Below are 24006 nucleotides of genomic sequence, written 5' to 3'. Positions count from 1 at the left end.
GGACCTTTGACCAATGGGAAGACCCAAAACAAGGAAGCCAAATGTATCAGCCTCACTGACACACTGGCGGACTTTAAGTCAACATAGTCCTTGACCTCGGTTGACCCCCATACCCATTTATTCCATTCTATGACAGAGATTTTGAGTACCACCTCTTGCAGTCACTCTGATGATCTAAAATGTTGTGATTATGTGTTTGAACGAGGTTATTAGGGGGCGGCATGGTGGAGCAGTGATTTGTATTCCTGCCTCACAGTGCTGGGGCCCTGGGTTCAGCTCCTGGGTGCAATCTGTGTGGAGTCTGCAGGGTTTCCACCCACAGTCCCAAGACATGCTGGTAGGCTCATTGGCATCTAGGAAAGTGGTCCCTGGTGTGAGTGTGCGTGTTTTGTATCGGCGTTTGCCCCCTGATGGACTTGTGTCCCTTCCAGGGTGTGTCCTGCTTTGTGCCTGTTGAGTTGTTGAGTTGGGCTCTGGCTCCACTGCGATCTGTCCATGTTCATAAGCCCCTTTCTGTGTTATTGTTACACATGGTTCTGTGCAGAGAAAAGTCACAGTTCCTGCAGTATTGACTCAAAATAATGAATTAACCTTTATTGACCCTGAGGGAATTTGTCTTGCACATCAAAAGCTAATAAACATGTAACATATAGGGCAATAATACAACGCAACAACATAACAATGCCATTATACAAAACAGCCTTTGACAACACTGCTCAGCCAGAACTGAATATAATCAGTTGTACCACTTCCGAATGGTTAATAGTAACGTAAAATATATCACAGACTTGAAAAAAAAATCACATCTTGGAAAAAATAGAGCCGTAAAAGTTGTGATACGACCGACAACTATGATGAACATTTCTGCAATTTCTTAAATTCATTTTGGGCTGAACACCTCAGAAAGAAAAGAGACTTCAGTATAAACAAAAGTAATTAATCACCCGCTTTGGGTGTGTTCTTTTAAAACTCTTTTTGTTTTGTTTTTTAATGAGGCGAAGGAAAGTACAGAATGTATCCATAAATGTGTCAGCCCCCCTCCCGAGCAGAGCGCTCCTGACTGCAAAGCCTGTGCAAGCCGTGAGTCTCCTGGATCACTTTGTCGCTTTGAAGTCTGGGAGACCGGGGGGCGCAGTGCGGCTGCGCGGCTCTGTTTGCCACGTCCAGTTCAGCTGGAAAGATTTCCTGGTGTGAAGATCTGAAAGTTGGCCCTCGAGAAACAGCAGCTACACCCGGGCGTCTGCAGACCACAGGCAAAGGTCGGGGGCATCACAGGTCTTTCATAAACCCAGCTTGTACGTCCTCAGCTTTTACACGTGAAGAAAGTCAACGGGGTGTGCACGCCAGGCGATCTCTCCCTGCGTGCGGTTCATGTGAGGCGTGATGTGGCATGTTTGCCGTGTTGTCACTTTTACGCGAATTTGTAACAGCCAGCTCAGTCAAAGATTTCAAACCGTGCAGTGTACTCGCCGTTGGTTTTGAAGGTTGAGTATGGCTTCTTGTTGTGGTCCAGCTGTAAATCTGGTGTCATACGCCGCCGGTAAGAAAATGAAAGGCGTGGGACACCTTTTTTGCAGGAAGTGGATTTGCCTTCAGGTCGCTTTTGTGAGCCGTGTGTTTCTGAGGGGGTGACTATTTGGCAGACGTGAATATCCTGTAGTGACACAGGGAAATACAGGCCTCTTGTTACCAGCTGGAGAATAGAGAGAATCTGGGGTTTTCTTTCGTTGATATGTTTTGTCCGGTGCGTGTGCATACAAATTTACTTTGTAAAAACAAACATATTAATATTTCGTTCTATACGTATTCGAATAAAGAGTGCTGCAGCTGGAGATGTGAAGTACAATCAGACCATCTTCCTCTCTAAATCTCACCGGTGTTGTGCAACTCGCATATACTTTATTTTTTATTCAGGTGTGTTATATAAGCGATGTTTAAAACTCATTGGCACTCTGGTGATGATCAGATTTTAAAATTGATTTATTAATGTTAGTTTTTATATCAATATTGAAATCCCACCTTAAAAGCCGGCTAGATGCTGTATTTGAAACAAAAAAAAACTTCAGACATTCAAGAAGTACTGATGGTAGCTTCTTAATCACTTTGGAATTGTTCAGAGGGACGTCTAAATACTGTAAATGTGTTAATGTCGAAATCTTAATTTTTTTAAAAGGGTTTACAACATGTGTATTTTAAATAGAAAGGGACAAAAAACCGCATAAACAGTTAAACAGTCCGTCTTTATTTGAAATGCATTTACCCAGAGATGAAATGCCCAGTGATAAATTTACTATTTATCCATTGTTCTGCATCAGCCACTTTAAATCTCCATATTCTGCGTTATCATCGTGTAGCTGCTGAGTCACCAATGACAAAACAAGACGTGTAATGGTGTAAAAGGTAATAGCTATAAAACAAGTGTGATAAAAATTACTGACAGGCAGAGCTGAAGGCTTATGTTGATGTGGAGAGAAGATTCGAGCTTTGGTCTCTGTACCGTTACTTTTCACTTTGTTAAAACGAACTGGTGTTGTGAAAGGTTGTGCTGCAGCAAGGCCAGCAAAACTAATGTCCTGGGTCGTTCTGTAACTCCCCTCTTTTCATGAACTTTACTACTCCACCCTTGCAGTCTGATTTGAGCAGGTTCTGCGGTGACAAAGTTGGAAACGCAGGACACTTGTGAGCTGTAGCCAGTTCTGCAGGTTAACACAGGTTGAAGTCGAATTGTGAACAGGGCAGCAGCTGTAAAGTTGTTCTTAAAGTGAGTAACATTGCCCCTGTCTGTACTGTATCTAGTTTTGTAAACTGTACATCAGCGGGATAGTATTTTAAAATACTAGTCCTATATTTTTCTCAGAGCTGTCACAGTAGGGTACGCTCGCCACATCAGCATCTCGAGAATGGATGGGTATGAGAGGGTATCTGTCTCATTGCTCAGTTTTCCTTTTCTGATAATTAAGTGAGCTACCGATTACATCAAGCCGTTGTTTAATGGATCGCATTGAGTCGGCTTCCAAAATGTGTCAGTGAATGTGAATTTTCCACGTTTCCACAATCATGTACATGCAGTGTCTGCCGTTTTCCTACCTGAATGCTCCCAGCCTTATTTTCCACATTATTTTCCTTAGTCCTTGAATTGCGGCTGTTCCCGAGTTGACCTGTTCGGCACCTATCGGGATTTTGAGCACCCGAATCAAGTTCCCTGGATGTTCTTTGTTCCGTTTGAAATTTCAGTAAAGCTGGCGACATCATTTTGTTGTTGTTTTTTTTTAGTTGGAAATAGGGTGATCGGTCAAGCTAAATTAACTTCATTTCTGATGGCAGTGGTACTGTTGCTCTTGGAATTTTGATCATTCATCCCTTTAAACACGCTTGAAACTAATATACAAGAAACTGGTGGAGAAGAAAGTCATTGTAAGAAGATTAAAAGTAGACAGACTTTTTTTTAAATAATCCAAACTAATCTAAGTGGACATGTCTAAAAGCAAAGTTAAAAGAAAGTCACTATAGAAGTCGGTGTACAGTATAAAATACTTAAATACAGTATAAAATGCCATATGGAACACTGAAAATTGTTTAGCTGCTCACTCATTTACATCTGAATGCTTCAGTGATAGCTGTTCAACAAGTCAATTGGCATGCTTTCTGTCTTCAAGTAGTCGCGTGTAAAGAGTTTCACACGGCTTAGCTGAAACGTCTGTTCCCATCAGTGAGAACCAACAGATAATGAGCTCTGGCTTAACCTGACAAGCCAATTCCCCTTTGACACTATCGGCCATTTGCCTGATCTTCTCTGCACGTTGCAGTTCCCACAGAGATTGTCTTACGCAGAAGTGCCACGTAGCAAATTCTGTGAAAGTATTTCTTGTTTTGAGCGACAAACAGGCCACGTGTTTTGCCTTTTAACTACCTGTTAGCCTCTTCGTTGAATAGCGTTGTCTTCTTCAGTAGGCAGACCCGATGGCGTATCTGTTGACAGCAGACTGCGGGGTGCTTGAGACGACCTGACTTTCTTTTCTTTACGTGACTGGTGAAGATATTACCCCACTACCTGCTGTTCTTCTCAATGTTCATTTCTGCGCACTTTTTTTTCCCCTTATTGAAATATAGTATTCTTTAGATTCAGTTTTCTTGCTTTATCTGCTGTAGACTCTGGAAATGAAAAAGTTTATTTTGATGATGCCTTTTTGCTGGTTTTTAAAGCATCTTCATTAGGAATTTCCTCACTGTCTTGGAATTGGGAAGTATTTTTTTACTTCTTTCTGTACAGGCAGGTCTCAGATAAGCTCTTGTTGGTTGCTGACGTATACTTGTATTGGGATATTTTTACTGCAAATGTCAGTGTACCCTTATACAATACACTCCCAGAGCACATTGCATGTAAACTGCAAGTAAGAATTTAACAGTTGGGTGCAAGATTTTTTCAACAGAGGCTCCACTGTCAAAGCCTAACACTGACTTACATTTTTAATGGATAGTTAACTTTGTGTGCTGTGGTGGAATATCTGTAAATAAGCATCTTTCCCTTATTGTTATAGGGAATTCATTAATATATGTGTATGCACGGTCCCGAATTTCTATTTTTTGGCACACCAGAGAATTTGCACCCAAAACAGACCCACCGTAAAGGCCTCTGTCTAACCATAACTTGAAAACCTAAGATTGATAAAGATGATGATCATTTCCAAATTCACTCCAGCTGGGCTTTCCTTATTAAAAATGTTTCCCCCACATATGTACTGGGGTGAACTGCACTTGATAGAATATAGATTTGTGTCTCAAATCCCATACATGAGACACCTTGGGTGTATGATCTCTACCGAACTTCAGTTTTTTTTGGCCGATGGTATTGCATGTGGTCACAGTCTGGTTTAATACCGCAGCTCTTATTTTATGGTGACAGCTAGAATAAAACGTGTCCTTCCCTCCCATGGTACAAGATCTCATTTATTCTGGCATTTCCCTGCGATCGATGTAAATTACAAATCGGTTCTGTTTTTATTGATTCCAGTGTGGTAATTGCTGGACATTAGAACTGCACACCCCTTATTCATCAGGGAAAACCTGACAGTAATGCCTATAGGAAGATGTTTGTAAGGTAGTGGAGTCATGAACAAAGTGGCAAACAGTTATTTACATAATTTGACAGACACCAACCCGCAACATTTACTCCTGTTGTATACAGATATTTACAAGGTCTGTGAGTACCTGGTCCTGTCTTTTAAAGAACCATGAAGCACATTTTCAGCTTTGCAGGGAAGGCACTAATAGCGCAGGGAACATGGGGATCATGTTCCTTACAGTATAAAACCCCTAATCCTGGCCTGAATTACACTCTATATGGATCCTAAACAAAAAAAGAACCTTTCAACATAAACCCAATACAAAATAACAATATAAGGCAATGATTTCCTTACCCTGTTGGATAATGCAAAAATGGAAAAGCAGTCCAGACATGGCCAGAGGACAACACCTGCTTTCCCAAGATTGGGTTCTTCATTGCATTGGAGCCAAATTCTCAGAATTATTGGGGATACCCGTCTTTAAATGTATTTGCATGAAGTGCATCCCTGACCCCCCACCTTAATTATTGGTAGGAGATGGTAAAACATTCAGATCAAACATCATGTGGTTACGTTTACCATTTCATTATGATAGATATGTCGACTACGGAGTCAAGAGTTATGCCGACAAGCCTTAATAATTATTTTCTCAGTCCTATGGTAATCTTCCGAACACCAACAAAGCAAAAATCTGTTCACCCTTACTTAATTATAATAATAATTGATAAGAAATACAATAAAAGTTCCATGCATTATTAAATATTATTAAAATAGGAATAGTAAAATTGCCTGACCACCTTGGCTCTAGAGTGACTGCCTGCATCCTAAGATAAGAGACAGCTATTGAGCTCCAATCGGCTTAACCAAATGCTCCCAAAATGCCATTGTTTTACCTTAAAGATAAGAACTTCTGTTGGGCACCTTTAATTTCTTGATAACCCAATTGCACACAGCAGTATTCATGGATGCTGACGTAGTTCCTTTGGATACAGACACATTGTATGCAAGTTACACCCCTTGCCCAGTATATTGAGCTGAAAGAGTGGCACAGTGTTTCTGATCTTATTCTGTACTCATTTGTGGAGATCCTCAAAAACCATGGGCGATCAGTGTGAGTTGGAAGAGGATCATTACCCAGATTGTATCTTTATTCCCCAGGGAGCAAAAAGCATCTTTTTTCATATGTGGGAAGGGCCAAATATGGCTGCTTTCTAAATGCAGCTCTCTTCAAGCTACTTTTCTAGAGAAAATCATTCCTTGTTTTCTGGCATTTCTCTGGTTGTATGATGACTCATTGCCTGATTTATCTCTGCGTCACAAGTTGATTTGACTGTGTGTATTACTGCTACTAAGAAGGTCATTCTGCTCTGACATCCTTTGTATGTATAGCAAAATCCTCTTTTTTTATATTTCGGGGTGAAGGAAAGGGTTAAGAGCACATTGTAGCTTTTAGTTGTCCGGGCAGAAAAACTGCCTGAGGAGTAACAGGAGCAATAGATAAGGTTATGCAGCACTGAAATTGCGCCGGGCTTAAAAAATAATGTTCAGGGGCTAGTAGAGAGTGGATGTCTGGAGCTGTAAATAAGCTCTTTGTCCTGCGATATCTTTGCTTTACGCTTTACTGCACAAATATGTTAACTATTCCTTTTTGTGCTTGTTTTTGTAGCTGCTTGTCTATATAAATGGGAAAAGTTACAGCTGGTACTTTGAATAGCCTGTTGCTCCTGTGGCAATTCCTGTATCCATACACAATAAACTTACTGCGCCTTTCTCAGTGAACCCGACTAAGATAATTTCTTTTCTACCGGGGTTAGAAAAAATCTGCATTGAGTGCATTTCAAACCACAATGAAAGTAAAATTGTGTAAAACCTCCAATTTACATCACAAAATAGATAACATTTCCCAGTATTTGCAGCTCCATATTGCCGTCGTAGTCTGCGATTCACGATAAGGCAGCAAAACTTCCAGTGATGCGTTATATACAACCAGGCTTGTGAATACGTCTCTTTTAATCCATTACCAATATCGCTCTAGACTGTGAGACGGTTTTGCCGACAAATACTATGTGTCATGTCTGCATGCAGATCACATTGGAACATGCCTGCAGTGAAATGTCTGCTGCACAGCCTATAGTTTTTCACTTGTACATCACAGTACATTAGTCATTACAGTGACTAGTGAGCAGGAAGGGCCGGCTTAAGTCACAGTTCTCACAAAGTTGCGCTCTCATCTGTGGCGAGACCAGTGGTTTGCAACAACATGGCGACCATACAGGACTTTCACAAAGTTCACAATTTTTTGCTTTATTCAGAATTTGTGAAATTGGGACTGCAGTTCCCCTGTAATAATATTGCGGTTTACTTCTGCCATCTGTAGGCATAATGTTATAAGGGAGTTTTGCTGAAGATTTCCCTGTCATTTCAACCTGCATGCAAGTATACAATAGAAATCTGCCATTGATTGCAAGATCAAAGTGGATCAAAGTTTTTATTGAACTTGATCCACAGTCTGTAAAATAAGAAGCTGCTATTCCTTTGAACTGTAAAGTTAGTGAGTGGACATTTCCTTTCTGCATGTGCCTCAAAGATAATAGTGCTAGGTTAAGGCCTTTTGATTGCATTGTTTTCTTATTAGCATGTACAGTACCTGTATGTATAACTGCTATAACTATAATAGGATATAACTATAATAGGATGATACATTTGGTCTGCTTTTGTCTTTTAAATGAATCAAAATTAACAGGGCTCATGCATTATATCTGTCATTGGGAGATTCAGTCCTTAGAAAAACACAAAAGAAAGTGAGACATTTAATCTGATGTACATGTAAAGAGGTGGGATAAAGAGTGGTTAGAAACTCTTGTTTTTGTTGGAAAGTAAGTGTAAAAAATACAGAAAATGTTTTTGGAAAATGAAAGGAAAATATCTCGTGTTTTAAACTGAACTAAATGTTGCAGCAGATTCTACCGTCTAGAAACGAAGACATCCCTTCCTCTCTTTACTTTGTCCACACACATCTTGGAGCGAGGGGATTGTAAGTACTGTATGGGTCTCTTCCAGTCACACCTTTCAGTGCAAGGAGGGATACTCATTTTTGTAGGTGTCTGAAGATAAGAATGCAACTATCCATCTCCATCAGGGTTTGAAATTGATGGAATGTGAAGTACTTATTACTACTGTGCTGATGTGCTTCTTACTGCAGACTGCTGGATAGGACTTGAGTTTCTAGGACATCGTGCTGACGGAAGAGTAGGCCGTGACACAAACGATGTGTGCCTGCATAATCGCAGACCTCATCTCCACCTGCACAGCAGCTGGAAAAGAAGAAGGGAAGCCTCGCTGCTTTGACTACCCTTTGCAATCCCATGAATATCCAAAAATATTTTGTTTTGAGCAAACATAAGGAAACTGGTTTAGCGACAGTGCTAAGACCCTGATATCCAAATGCAATGCTGATGGCAGGTGCGAGAATGGTCCTCCTCTCTGTGCTGTTGTAGCTCACCCGGCGTGTGTCCGTGTGTGTTCTCCAGGAGCGCAGGCAGGCTGAAGAGGGGAGCACCATGAACGGACAGCTGGACCTGAGCGGGAAGCTGATCATCAAAGCTCAGCTGGGGGATGACATCCGCCGCATCCCCATCCACAACGAGGACATCACCTACGATGAGCTGGTGCTCATGATGCAGAGGGTCTTCAGGGGCAAGCTGCAGAGCAGTGACGAGGTCACCATCAAATACAAGGATGAAGGTACTCCTGACGTTTCTGAGCCGTTGACCACTGGTCACATGTTGAGCTCCTGTTAACCTCCAGGAAGAGGCAGGCAGTGTCACAAAGTAGTTTCATTTTGTTTCCTTAGGTGCCACATGCATGCTTTTCGTAAGCCCGGTGTATATAAAAGCCAACCACCTGTGTAACAACTAAAACGGTCAATTCAGTAATAACGATGCTGTACACCTTTGTTCTTGGTATCCAGTTGTGTTGTACAAAAATTGACGTTAATGACTCGCGAATGTTAAATCTGTTCTCTTTGCTTACAGTAGCTGGGTGGTGGTTTGTAAGAGTTTAAATGGCGTGTTTGTGTCCTGCTGCATGAGAGGTTCTGGGGTAGAAATCTCCAGGACCCAATCAGGGTGCAGGGGGAGAGGAAAGCCAAGCAGAGGGAAATGTTATTCGATCCACCTGGTCTTGTATTTCCAATAGGAATGAGCAGCATTGACAACCGGTTGACTGAATAAATCACACTGTGTCTGGGGAGGCAAAGTGAGGCCTCGCGTGTTGACCTGAAAAGCGTGATGGCAATAACGGGAGGGTTATTAATGAAGACGTTGCTTTTAAAAACTAGGCTGTCCGTAAAACAAAGCAGCGACCAAGTGCTAAGTGTTGGTGCGAAAACGCCTGTATCTGAGGTTTTTTTAAATCTCGCCCAGTGTTGGCACAAGAGATATCTTTGATCTCAGTACTCACAGAACTGCAAAACCGGTTAGTTTGTTCCTGGTAAATTAAGACTTCACATGTAACCTTACTCACAATACATTAAACCTTTTAATCTGTGGTTCACGGTCTATTGACACTGCTGCAAAAACTGTGCTCGACTACACAAGGATTGCACTGCGCTTCTTTAATTTTCTGTCTTTATACCTCATGTTTCCTTGCAGACGATGATCTAATCACCATTTTCGACAGTTCTGACCTCTCCTTTGCCATCCAGTGCAGCAGAATACTGAAGCTCACTCTGTTCGGTAAGCAAGAACTAGGACATTTACATAATGAGATATCTGATTTTGCCACTGGAGGGACCCATAACTCCACTGCAAACAGAGTACTTGAAAGCTTTTTTTCAAATGGCAAATTCCTTTATGTAGAAGTCACTGAATGTCCATACTTTTGAACGTTTACACATTGAATATTTAATATTTACATAGGAGTTATTAAAACTGTTTCACACATGACTTTTTAATATACCACTTCTTAACAAGCTTTTCTTGAACTTTTCAGCTAACTGCCTTAACTACGGTTGCAGTGCCTTGTGCGAAATTACTTTTAGAGGAACCTTTCCGAATGCATGAAATTAAGATTTGGGAGGTAAATAAATGTTGTGAAATGATTGTGAATCATGCAGTGCTGTATATACGGGTAGTAGTTTACACTGTTCCTTTAATGGCAGGTGGTTTTCAGAGTACTTTAACAACAGAACCCAATGGCTCATCATTTGCCTTTGAAGTCCCTTCCTTTTGTCTTTGAAATGCTACAGAAATGGCTTCTGTAGTATTAGCCTTCCAGTCACTTAGAGTAAGGATGAAAAGATTTTGCTTCAATAGAATTGGTGTCTGTCGTCTGTATTAATCACCGAAAATTACTGGGAGGGAATATAGTGACTGCGTCTCCGCCCCCCTTCCTCACTGCTACACACGCTGTTTAAATCTGTACACTCAAACAGAAACCATATTCTGCCAACAAGCTAGAGCTGTCTTTCCACTGCAGGCCCTGTGCTTGATGGAAACAAATATCTTGCTTAAAGCGTCAATTCAATAGAGACAGCTTTTGTTTTTCAGTAGCATCTGTGTGCCATTTGTATTCTTGCATTTTTGGTCTGACTGTAAAATAGTGCAAATAAATAGCTGTTATTGCAGTGAAGGCGTGGCATTTCATTTGTAGCAATATGTGCAGTTGTTAGTATTTTAATTCCTTGATTGAAACATTTGTTCCAGGTTAATAAACCAGAGATAGATAAATGGGAAAGACTTATCTCTGGATATAGTTTGCATAAAGACAACAGAATTTAGCATTAGTTTTCTTCTGTGTAGAACAGACTATATATGAATATTTATATATATTTCTTATTGCATTTGAGTGACAAATATGTATATAAACGTTTCGTAAGATAAAAGTTTCGGATCTAGACAAAAAGACCATTTGGTATTGACTAAAACTACAGTACTTTCACGATCTTTAGAGTTTTCATCTTTCAGACAGCAGCTTTGTTCCGCTATCAGAACCTGTAGGGTTGATTTAATTTTTTGTTTTTCCATTACGAAGTTTACCCCAGTTATCTTGAAAGCTAAACTAGTAAGTTTTGTTAATAGAGCCCTGAAGTTTGCCAGGTAATCAAGAAATCATTATACCTTAACCTAAAGTTGCTGAATGTTATAGCCCATTATTCACAGCTTATGACTGACTATGAAAGGTGCCACAAAAGCTGAATCTAGCACTTCCACAGTAGTGTCCATTATTAAGATGTTTTAGGAAAGAGGGTGCAATTCTATCTTCGCAACACAGGTTGAGACAACTGTAAATCACAATGGTAACAGCTGGAGATCTACAACACAAACTGGCATTTTAAGCATACAAAGTATTGAAAACTGAAATTCAGTATCTCCCTCATCAATTCAGTGTCATTTTGCTTGAAATGAGCCTCTTCTGAAGGCGAACCATAAAAGAGCCATCTCAAATTTGCCAGACTACACCAGGGTCATAATTTGAATCATATATCATGGTCAGATGAAATGAAAATTGATCTTGATCAAATGCATGATCGGCATTTTGTTTGGCATAAAAAAGGTTGAAACTTATGTTGAGATAACATGCCTACTTAGAAAGGAGGTTGATTATGTTTTGGGGTTGTTTTGCATCAACGGGCCCCAGAAAATCTGCTATGATAGGGGGAGTCTTAAACTCCAACGTTTAGCAGGACATTTTGGCCAAACACCTTGTTTCTACTGCCGAGAAGCTCAGGTTTCACCGAAATTGGACATTCCAGCATGACAGTGATGTAAAGCATACTTCCAAATTGACAAAGAAGTGGTTAACTGCACATCAAAAAAAGTTCTGAGCTGTTTGTCTCAATCTTCAAAATTCAGTCTAATCAAACGTTTGTGGTTTGAGCTCAAGAAGACAAAGAGTATGAACAATCTAGAGCAATTTTGCTTGGATGAATGTTCAGAAATCTCCCTCAGATTTACCCAAACCACATAGAACACTACTGGAGGAATCTTTTCAGTCTTTTGCCTGCCAGAGAAGGATTTACAGATTGTCAGCTATAGGAGTGTGACCCTCATGTTTTCTGGAATTAAATTAATTCTGACAAATATGACTGTGCTCTATCTTTGGCTTTGATTTAAGTCTGCTACTAAGATTAAGCTATAACAATTTTAGGAAAACAGAATACAACATGTTGTTTTTTTCGTATTTCATCAGAGAGATGGATAATTCTGCAGGGCAGTACATATCCTGATATTTAGTTTGCCTTTTTTGTTGTTTCTCCTCATTGTCTAGAAGATGAAATGATGTGACACCAATGTGTCTTTTTCATAAGCAGCTTTGCCAGGATATTCCACTTAAGAAACCTTTCAACCATTAATTTCTAACATTTTATTCAAATGTGTTTTGATTTAGAAAACTTCCTTTTGTTGGGTAGAAAAAAGTTAATAAACTGCAGGTGCTTCACATATATAAAAAGCAAAATGTTTATTTTTTCTGGTGTATGTATAGTATGCACTGTACATTAAAATGGCAACATATGTGCACTGACTGCTTGGATGTAATGTTTTGGGGAAGAATTTGTTAAATTATTTTAATACTGCTAAGCAGGATATATCCTTAAATTATAAGCACTCAGGGGAGGTAGGCTTAACAGACATACCAGCTTTTTCTTGAAGTGTTTTAATGTTTAATGTGTGCATCATGGAACTATTAAAATAATTCCAGTTCTTATTAGTAAGGTTTAATCTCTGATTGTTAGCAACTTGAGTCAAATGCTTCATGACTATTTTTCTAAATCTGTTGAGGAAATTTGTGACTCAGTTGCTGCCATATCTCGGTATAGGCTTAAGCATACATCAAGAGTGTAGGTTTGTCTTTGGTTTGCTGAGCAGCCTCATTAACAGATCTCCAACAGATATGTTCACATTTTTGTCTGTATGTTTTTGACTGATATTTAGGAATTTACATATTACATATTGGGCTTTTGCCTTGATATATCCCTGTGGAATATTGCCTCTGTCTGGGAAACCTTTTTCTTTCAAGAATAGTACAGTTGATACAGTACATCAGCTTGCATAACCATGATACTTTTTTTAAAGCTTGGGTTTTTCTTGTACAGCGTGCAAATATTTGATCAAATACCTTTGTTCAATTCTGCTCTCTTAGCCTATTTAAGTAATTATAGTTTTTTTTCCCCAACTTCCGTGTCAAGACAGGAGAGAGAAGCGCTGGTTTGGTGCGCTCAAGTATCACCTACTTATATCGGGGAAAATGTGCAACTGCAGTAAAAGTGCATTTCTCACACTGAGATGTGATTTTTCCCTCTCATCCCTTGTCTCAGTGTTGTGTGGAGGTTCTGGTTTTCAGGTAAGGAACACATTACAGTGTGCGCCAGGTAATGGCCATATCCTCATAGTGTAGGGATTTATCCTGCTTTATTATGATTGTTAACATTCTCGCAGGAAACTTTATTAGTATTATTGCGGCAAAGCGATTGCTGCTCCAGCTGTTCGCCGTCTGACGTCACTAGCATTTTTCAGAGAAAACCTTTTTTTCCAAGCCGTCCTGTACAGCTGAGAAACAGAGGACAGCGCTCGGCAAAAGAATCTTTGATTTATCTTTGCCTTCGGCAATTGCAGAGCTTCTAGAAGTTAGGACCATAACAGTGCAAAACCAAAATAATTGAGTAAAGAGATTTTGAGGTCACTCCTATAGCAACCCTCCAGAGCTTTCCATGGGCTGTGATGAATCTGTTCAGATTTTTGTTGAAAAAACTTCATGACATCATACGGCAGTCCTTGAAGAATGCTGCAACAAACGCAGCTATATAAAGCAAACCTCATTAAAAGCAGAGTGGAATCAACATATTCGTACAACTGTTATTACAGACCCCAAACTTTTAACGAGCACCGTTTTTGTCAACAATTTGACAGCGTAGGATTAACGTTCTTCTATTGCTGCCATAAATTTCTGAAGTCTATTTTTTTCCTCTTAGTATGCTCTCAGTACTAAGTACACTTGTACTTAGGGGAATGCCATCTCCCTATTGCAATAAGCTTTCAGGCTCTGCCGCTTCATAGTTTTGTCTTTCTGTAGGTTTGCAGACCACGATTCCTGTACAGTCTGGGGCCATCATAAATTAAAAAAATAAGAATTTTAGTAAACGGGTTCTGTTTACTACAATTTGTACTAGTTAAAATCTCGCACCTCATTTTGTCATGTAAGCTGCCACGTTACACCCCTACTCTTCTCGAGAAACGCCCCGGGATTTTTAAGAACCACAGAGAGTCAGAACCTCGGTTATAGATCTCATCCGAAGGACGGCACCTTCTTGCAGTATAGTGTTCCCATCACTATACTGGGGCAGTGGGACCTACATAGGCGGCAGAGTGAGCGCCCCCTGCTGGCCCCACTAACACCTCTTCCAGCAGCAGCCTTAGTTTTTCCCAGGAGGTCTCCCATCCAGGTACTGGCCAGGCTCACACCTGCTGAGCTTCAGTGGGCTGCCCGTTGTGAGTTGCAGAGTGATATGGCTGCTGGCCATAAATGTAATTGCTGCACAAATCAAGATGGCCGCCTCTCTGATCCTTGATGTTGCTGATATATGACCTTTACAGCAAAGTACTACTGTTCAACACTTCCAGCTTGTTACTGTTACTTTATTTTGTTTCAGTGTGACTTAGAAGTCTTTGAAATTCCTTACATTTTGCTAGTTTCTCCTACTGACACTAAACCATTTTCCCTGCAATTTTGTTTAGTTTTGTCAAATACTAGAAGTAATTACAATATGGGAGTCTGAGATAATGGAAACTCGGAACAAGTCAAAGTCACTTGCATTTCCTTGCATGGCATGGCATCAGCAAGAAGCGTTTTTAAAATTTATTCCATGATGTTTGATAGGGAAACAATTTTCTAATCAGTGGATTACATCAGCCTGTTTATTTTGGAGGAATGGGATGATCGATTAGGTTGAAAGACTGCCTACTGGAATCGGTGTCTATAGCCACTTTGTTTTAGCTCATGTCATTTAGGAGAAAGCAGATGTTTTTTTTCACTGATATGTGCCTATTTTCAGTTTTATTACTCATTTTTAACAACAAACTCCTACTTATTCCCCGACAACACAATCATCTTTCCTGGAGTTTCAGGAGTTCCTGAAAAATTTTACCAACAATGGAATTTACCCACTTGTCTTAAACACGAGATCAGTTCTGGTAATGCATTGCATTCTCATCACTTGTATGTAATAATTAAATTGTCTGGGAAAAACAATTAAAAAAGCCTTATATTCACAAAGTTAACTTGTAGGATAATTATTTTTGTTTTTCTATTCAGATTGTGTTCAAGTGGTTTCTGTTAAATGCTCTAACAGAAGGTACAGTGAGTTGTGTAGGACTGATCAGCAACAATTTTATATTGTTATGCAATAAAAAAATAACATAAAGGGACCTGCGTATTTAATGAAATAAAGATATTGATCAGGTGCGTTTTTGGCCCTTGTGAGCATGCCTCTTAAGAGATTTCTGTTGGCAGGCACCCACCAAAATCAGTGTTTTGTGTCCAGATTCAAGTACAGATGAAAAATACATATGCTGGAGATTCTTGAATGGATTCTGTATTTGGATGTTTTTTTGGTTTTAAAAGAAGTGTTTCCCAATAAACTCATCGAGCCCAAGCATCTGGAAACTATTATCAGTTAGCAAGAATAAGCAGCAATGTGACACAAATCACTGCCTCTGCTGCCTTTAAATTATTTTATATTTTTAGAAAACAAAATTAATATGTGCATTGCAATCTTAATGACCTCTGAGGTACGGTCAAGTCCTTACTGAGTGAAGCTCTGGGAATAAACCCCTGGACACCTCATCATCTCAGGTTGAGCTCTGCTTTAAGTGATGTATTCACTTCAGTAATGTAACATCTTAAAATTCAAGAAAATGCCTATAAGTAATAGTTGCAGTTCAGATCTTGATTAAACCATTAGTTATTAAAGACATCGCATGATACACGAGCAGCACAAGTATTGGACAAACTATGCTTCTAAATTCTCAGTTTTGCAGTGTAGATGAACCCATGTGATACATCAGCCTTTAAACTGAGTGGAGAGGACTTCTAGACAAGCAGAGTACAGACATTCAGTAGAAGAATGTGGAACATGTTGTGTGTTGTAGTGCTTCTTCTCTGGGAGTTCTGTAAGACACTGGGTAATCGATTTCACATGCTGAGGATTCTGTTCTGTGTCGCTGTCATTAGTTTTTGGCTCTGGAACTCAGCTTATCCATATCAATATCATAGCCAGATGTTTCTGTTAAAAAAAGAATATCTCCCTCTTTGTCCATAAATTTATCCAAATTCATCCTCCAATGCATGGAGAAGTACATACGAGTGGTCTTCATTTATTTTTGTGTGTAATTATTATATTGCTAATATGTAAAATCAAATGTTCTGAATTAATTTATTATCAGTCATGCAAAACTTTATAACAATTTTGTTTTCACTAAAACCAAGCATAAAAATGTAGCATAAAATGTGGAAATGTGTTAAATCCAGCAAATATGAAATTGAATGTCTTGGTTGTTTTGCAGTTTTCTTCTGTTGTTTTGGTGAAGGAAAAACTAAATTTTAAGACAAAATGTAGACTTTAACTGGTGCTACCCTAGTTTTAACTGTTATGTTTTTTTAGTTATCATGGAATAAGATAAATATTGCCAGTTGTGGTTTTACTGAAACATTCTCAAAACGTTTACTGTGTTTACAAGAAAGTTGGCTAATTTTGAAGCGCAGCTGAGTGGGAAGTAATTCTCTGTTTAAGAGAAGGCCCTGAAGGATATTCCTGTACCTTTCTTTCTGTTCATGGTGTAGGCTGTATATGATATTACACATTAATGTAATTCAAACTTGTTGGTCTGTAATTACTTGGTTCCGTTATCATTTCAAGGGTGGGCCACTACTTTAGTCATTCTTGAGCTGCTGCTGCTGGAAGAGTTCTTGAACACCTGAGTGAAGTACTCATTTACTGTGTCAGCCATTTCTTTTTCATTTAGTCTCCATAGTAGTATTCTACTGTAAAAGTAGGCCTGCTTTCTTGTGAAGCCAAGAAGGCTAAATTTACGTGTATTTGCTGCAGTTTCTACCCTCTTGCTTAGTTGCATCTGGGGATAATCTCACCCCTCAGTAATTTAATGTTGTTCAGTAACTCCAGTAACTTAAGAACATAAGAGGATGCCACCGAGAGGAAGCATGCCGCTCGTCCAGCACATTTGTTTGCTGGTAGCTGAGACACTTCTCAAAGGAAGCAAGGGTATCAGCATGTACACTGCAGTATCATTGGGTCGCGTTTCCCGGCTGCCCTGTTTGGAAAACATTTCATAAGTCGCATCTCGTTTTGATTATGGGTTTGAGAAGTGAGTTCTTTGGTTACATGGATAAATGAATGAAACGATCCTTTAATCATTCCTAATGATTCCCTTCCGAGATCATTGATTTTAAAAAAAGAAAAAGATATGCAGCCGTACGTTTCTCCCCTTTTTTTTTTTTAGATGTGACTTGTGAGCTTCGAGATTGTCTGCTTCGGATTACTTCACCCTGTCTACAGTCCTTTCGGTCTGCTTTGATGCAACAATCTCTCCTTTTTCCTCTAGCCGGGTGATGTCATTTCCTTCACTGTCATGGATTTGCTCTATCAGTTGCCGCTATGCTATCCACGCTGGTATCGGGGAAAAAGAGCTGTAAAGGAAGTTCTGAAAAAAGTATGCTCCAAAACCCCTTCGCACACATACTGTCTTGAGCAAAAAGCCCAGCATGTGGCTAGTAACCTCACGTGGGAGAGCGTGCTCAAGGCATGTGTGGCTGTAATGTGATTTTTTTTTTTGGTCTGCTTTGGTTGACAATTAATGGTACACCATGCCACAGCAAAAACATGATAAAACACTGGAATTAGTCTCTGTATCGTAATTAATACCCCGCTAACAAACCTGAATATCTGTCAAATGTGAAACAGGGGAAAGTTTTTGGTTTTCACAGTCATGAGATGGAGTTCCAGAAGCATATAGCTCATCTGGTATGAGTGGTTCTCCAGCCGCCAGAGCCTTTAATGGTACTTAAGTCCTCTGACAGTGAAGGAGAGGGTGACAGACAGCAAAACAGTCTTGTCAGTCTCGTGGATAAGGGTTTTGTTTTCCTCTGTTGAGGAATTCAAGTTTATGGTTTCAGCAGAGGGCTGTTTGAGAACATGAAACAGATCCCAGCAGGCTGTCATGTACAATGATGCATCTAATGTACATGCAAGTCAATTTTTTTAAAAGTCTTTTATGTTTTGCTAGTTGAGAATTGATCCCCCTGTACTGTAAATTACCCTCCAAGGTTTTTTATGTTTAAAAATGGACCATAGTCCGTTTATTCTATGCGATATTCGTCCAATATTTGTTGGATTTTGTATGCCACTGTTAGAGACGATTTTTTGACAAATGATTTTTGATTTTGCAAAAAAGTTAATTTGGTATTCCAAATTTTTGCATTTTATAAATTCCGGTTATACGCAATATAATTACAAACAGCAAATGAGTTGGGTGTGAAAATATGCAAACCTGTCGTTTTACCTGTTTTTTTTGTTTATAAACACTCATTTAGAAGTCATTTTTAAAACTCAGTGTTCTTTAACGACTGTATTACAAAATGGGGATTGTGAGAGCTTACAAAACAAATTAGCTAAAGGGATCTTGGAAGAAAATACCCTGTTACCAGTTAAACTAGAAGTTGCAGGCCTAAATGGCTTTAATAAAGATTAACAGATACTTTAATTTCCAAGGTTAGATTACCTGCCCCCCTGTGCACTCAAGCGTGGTGGATCAACAGATGTAAAGTCAGTTTCAAAGAGTTCAGTCATGAAAACTAAATGAATCATCAAGCAGCATTTGCGAAAATGCCTAGTGTACATTTTGTGTAGACTGTTAACTCTTTCGTAAGTCACCTTTATTGAAGAACCTTATTAACTTACAACCACAATGCATATGCTGTGCTACAGGACAATCTGAATCTCTCAGTCCTGTTCTGCACTCACTGTGTTTGAAAAGAACAAGGTGATTATCTCTGATGGAGATGCCGAGTGAAATAGTGAAAGACTAAATGTGAAAGATATTATTATCTGTTTCTAATAGTTGTTTTATCTTCAGGTTTCACTACTGTACATTCGAATTCCAAATTATTCTGACAGCATTAGGTGCAGTATAGTGTAAAGCAGTTTTGCAGATTGTGTTGAACCATGTAGTGTACTATATACATCATTACAATGTGATTCTGGTAATGTCTGAGAAAACAATGGCCGTGCTTATTACACATGCTGTGTTTTATTCCATGGGGGACATAACAAGGAGTTTTGTGATGCCAACTCTAACAGTAACAGTATATATAAATGGTCAAGCACCTCTCCCTCTACAGAAAGAGTGACACTTTCCTTGCTGCTGGTGGACGCAGAGCCATACCTGTAATCCAGAAGGCACTGGGCAGGATCTGTTCAAGTTCACGGCATACAGACTGATCATGGGCCTTGTGTTGTCTGAGAACGGTACAGCCTGAAGGTAGTTTCTGTGATAGCAGAGTTAGTTGGCAATACCAAAATGAGTTGTAAACATATGACAGGAAATCATGGTATGTAATATAATATTTGAATATTTGCAGTTTCTTTTCACCACCTTGTGTTCTTACACGTGTTTGGTGTTTTAAAGGCTGCCGAACGCTGACGTAAACCTTGAAGTATTGACAATAAATGTGCCTTTTTCATAAGAAGAACATACATCTTGTGCATTTTGTTATCTTTATCTCACTTTGGAACAGAGGTTTTAGTAGTTAAAACACAGTATAAGTCTAGAGAAGGTAAACTGAGACATATAGATCTGGAATTTTTAAAGCTTATATAGATATAACTAATGATTAGTTTTCCCTGTAAGGAGAACTGATCAACGAAAACACAGGTCATAATGAACATTACATTGGGGAAATACTTTACACTGACCACCAAATCAGAGACAGTTTATCCTCTTTCACTGTGCATTATGTTGGGGGATACCTGCAGTTAATGGTGTATGAATTACCAATCATGATGGGGAATAAAGCTACACATTGAAGTATTTTGAAGCCTCTCAAGCTTATCGTAGGTTTCCGACCTAGTTACTATATGAGGTCAGCATGCTTTTCGCATAGGAGAAAGTGCTACATCAAGTAGGTTTGCTTGACAGTGTTTTATATGTCCCTAAATAGTTCAAGATTTTCATTTGATGAATTAGTTTCCATCCAGGCTGGGATTTTGTGGAAGAATGGAAGAAATTAGGAGCTGTGGGAATGACAGCTGGTGTACATAGTGTGGTTCCTGTGGGATTTTCAGTTTCAACCTACACGGAGTACTTCTGGCTTTTGGTCATCTGTTTAGCTGTTTAGCCGTTACGGTATGAGCTTTGTGCCTAATCTTGGAAAGTTGGCAGCAGACAATTTATGACACCGTGAGTTCCGAAAGTGTAATGCGTTCTTTTGATTTAACTAACATTCATAGTGATTTCCTTAAAGACCCATTAATAGGTGAATTTATGCATTTAAAACTAAACTGCTAAGCTCAGTTTCTCTTTCTCCATTGGCATTATTGCCTTTTGCTAGGTATTTCAGAGTCAATTAAAACAAATACTGGTGTTGTAAGATGGGCAGCAACAACTTCTTCCATATTCGCATGTTCTGTGATACTATAGATTTTCTGAGAGCTCTGCTTACAGTACTTGTTACTAAGGATTCAATTTCTCATTTTTTTTCACATATAAAATGATTGCTGGTAGTTGCTGGTTTTCTACCTGGATTTCTTCCATGGGTATAATTAAAACATTCAGTCATTTTTGCTTGAATTGATATGGTGCTTTTCATCCTAAGGAAGCATTTTATATATATCAGCCATCAGGGAAGTTGCATCACCACATCTGAATTAAGGGGGAATCTTCAGAAAAGCAGACTGTACAAACCCAGAGATTAATTGATGGAATGTATAATGACCAAGCAACCAGGACCTCTGTTTCATTCTAAGGATGGCACCACTGCACGCTGACCCCAGTCACCAGCCTGTAGCATGGTTTGGGAATTCTCTTCCAAAGGGAAGAGCTTCACCCACTGGCCTACTAGCACTGCTTACAGCAGTGTGATGGTTTTCCTTCGGGATACCCCAACCTGGTTCTGGTCAGGCCAGACCTTGTTTAGCATCTGAGATCTGACAGCGTCTGGCAGCAAGATGGTAGTGCTGCAGCATTTTAGTAGCATTCTCTGGGGCTACAGCATACATACAGCTTCTTGGTGATTTTGCATTTTTGGCTGTTTACTTAACCCTAAGGTATTTAATAAACTTAACAGCATGTTATGCTTGAAAAGAAAGTACTTTACTATAAGATACAGTTTTCAAGTCTTAAGCAAAGTAGAAGCATGTACAAAGTAAATCTTTGTGTGAGTTGTGACGGTGGTGTTGCTCATGTTTACCATTACTTTGCTACTTGCGTGCAGCAGAGTCTTTCTGAAGTGTAGGCACATTATGTGCCTGTGTGAGCATCTCATTACATCATATGACCAATATTTCTACTCTGTGGTACAATTCTGTACTGAAACTAGGTTGATGGATCATCCAAGAGTGCTGTAAATTGAGACGTAAAGAATTACCTTCATGGATTGCCTGTAACATATGTCAAATCTACCATGTCAAACAAAAGTGCAGCATTTTTGGCAGTACAGTTGGACATTTCACAGATCAGCTAGTGTGGGGAATTGGTTCTGTTGCTGTTCAATGTACAGTAAGAATGAAGTTGTGAATATATATGTTTAGTTCATTTTTTTTTAGGTTCCCTCTGCAAAAGAATGTGCTCTGACATTCCTGTACCCTCCAGGAAAATTGAGTCAGTGAAGTAATTAGGCTCCAAACAGTTTAACAAACTTTTTCAATACCCGTAACTTTTTTGTGTTTTCACATCCTGTTACAGTATGGTATTGCTGCAGTTTACATTTCTGTGGCAGAGCAGATTCCGGGTCTTGAACGTCTTCCTAGATTACAAATGAATATAATTCCGCAGACTTCACACACACAGTCACAGCATAATTGCAAATGTTTGGGAACATCCAGATGAGAAGTTGTTTTGATCAAGTAACCTTTGAGCTCTGTGTCTTGTGTCAACTTCAAAATTCAGTAGCTGTTCTGTGCTATAAACCTGTTTTCTCTGGTCTTTTTAAGCACACAGTCATCCTTTGAATTTAGCCTTTTAGTACTCCCATGTGTTAGAGACCTCCAGGGGCAATTTCTGCCTGGAATTATGTCCCCTTAAACATTTTGTAATACCTTTGAAAGTATATCCAGTAATGGGCTGGTTCAGGTCTTGAATTGATACTGTACAACAGAAGATGTACCTCAGAAAAAAATAAGAGAAAACAGGCAGTTTTTTATTCATGTAACATAAAACTAAAACAGTGTTTACATATGATATTTATGTGCAATATTTTGTTATTTGTATGTGATATGGTTCTGTCTTCCTGTAAAATAAAAATTAAACAATGTATATACAGTATAATTGTACAGTTAACCCTCACATTAACAAACTTTAAACAGACATTAGGTTTAATGGGCAAAATTCCCTGAATTTTTCTACTCGGCAAATCTTATTGTGACACTTATTACTACCCATTGTCAGCCTGGTCCTTGAAGTATGGGTTGTAGTTTGAGACTGCTCATCGGATACTGTCCATCAGGAGGGTGGGGGAGAGGAGGTTATTGTACTTGGTCTTGATTATCTTTGTTTTGGACAGCGCTGCCTTAAACTTCAGAAGCACATCGTGAGAAACAAAGGAAATTCTCAGTTTACTAATCCCCAGAAAATACTGTCCCTTGATCTGTTTTGCTGCTCAATGTCTTTTTTCATCTTTTTTTGTCTGCATATTAACTCCACTGTTTTGAAAATCACAACCCTGATAGCATTAGTGTTCCATCACATTAGTTTTTTCCATAATATTTAATTGCTATAAATTCCTGTTGACTTCATATGCAAATTTGTTCAGACAGGGAAAAAAGTTTTTTGTTTCTGGTGTTCTCTACAGACTTAGAAAATGTTGTACAATTAGATTTTTGAATTGATCTTGTTTAGTTTTGATTTAAATATATACAAGTATAAACTTATTTAGAACATAAATTGATTGATTGCGTTGAGTATCTAGTCTAGCCATTTCTTGAAGGCTCTTAAGTAAATGGCTTCAACAGACTGGCTTGGCAGCTAGTTTCAGAAAAACAAAGTCCCTTCTGTTCTCAGTCCTAAATGCATTTCTTAACTTTCACTTCCATTTGTTTAATAAACTTGGTCAGTAATACACATCAACAGAATCAAGTGGGCATAAACACGTCATGCCAAATGCATTACTGAAGTACACAGGCTTTAAACTTAAAGAAATGTTACAAGTGCAGTGTGAGGTTTGGAAAGAAACTCTGCAGGCATCTCTGGACACATACGGACAGATTTTACAGGGATGTCAAAACTTTAGAAAGAAAAATGTCACAGGTGATTTAATAGTGTGCACTTGTAATATTTCAGGCAGGCACCCTCTTGGTAATAGAGTGTTCTGTATTTTTAAAATAATTTTGCATGTTTGTTTTTGTGAAGATGCGTTGCTCTTTGGGATCTTCCAGGAGTAGAAAGCATGAGACAATTCTCCAGTTAACACTTTTCTTAGAGAATTCACAGTTTTACACTAAACTTTGATTTTTGCATGTATCTTTAATGAACACAGCAAATGTAATATAGAAAAGAAGATAATGTGCTAACCATTTTATCGACACAAGCATTTCTTTTATGCTTGCCATTCACATTTGTATTTAATTGATTTGGGTAGCTGTAGTACTCATTTGCAACAACACTAGCAGATACATCACAGAGTTAAGTATAACATTTCTTGTTCTTTGTGGATCATC

General features: G+C 39.0%; 1 protein-coding gene across 5 annotated transcripts in view; it reads left to right on the top strand.

Moving 5' to 3' along the window:
* Positions 1-1094: 1094 nt before the first annotated feature.
* The window catches only part of tfg (trafficking from ER to golgi regulator), a 62272-nt gene continuing 39360 nt past the window's right edge, over positions 1095-24006 (top strand). The window contains exons 1-3 of one of the 5 annotated variants that reach the window (XM_088915014.1): positions 1095-1295; positions 8594-8807; positions 9716-9799. In XM_088915014.1, coding sequence (XP_088771140.1) covers positions 8624-8807; positions 9716-9799 — 268 coding nt within the window. In that variant the 5' untranslated portion in view covers positions 1095-1295; positions 8594-8623. The remainder of the gene's footprint in view (positions 1296-8593; positions 8808-9715; positions 9800-24006) is intronic. The other 4 variants (XM_088915013.1, XM_088915012.1, XM_088915011.1 and 1 more) reach the window with 4 other exon arrangements.

This window comes from Atractosteus spatula, chromosome 4 (assembly GCF_055471065.1).
Source record: "Atractosteus spatula isolate fAtrSpa1 chromosome 4, fAtrSpa1.hap1, whole genome shotgun sequence".
Classification (NCBI taxonomy): domain Eukaryota; kingdom Metazoa; phylum Chordata; class Actinopteri; order Semionotiformes; family Lepisosteidae; genus Atractosteus; species Atractosteus spatula.
Note: the sequence above shows the minus strand (reverse complement) of the source record. Positions and strands in the feature narration are given on the sequence as shown.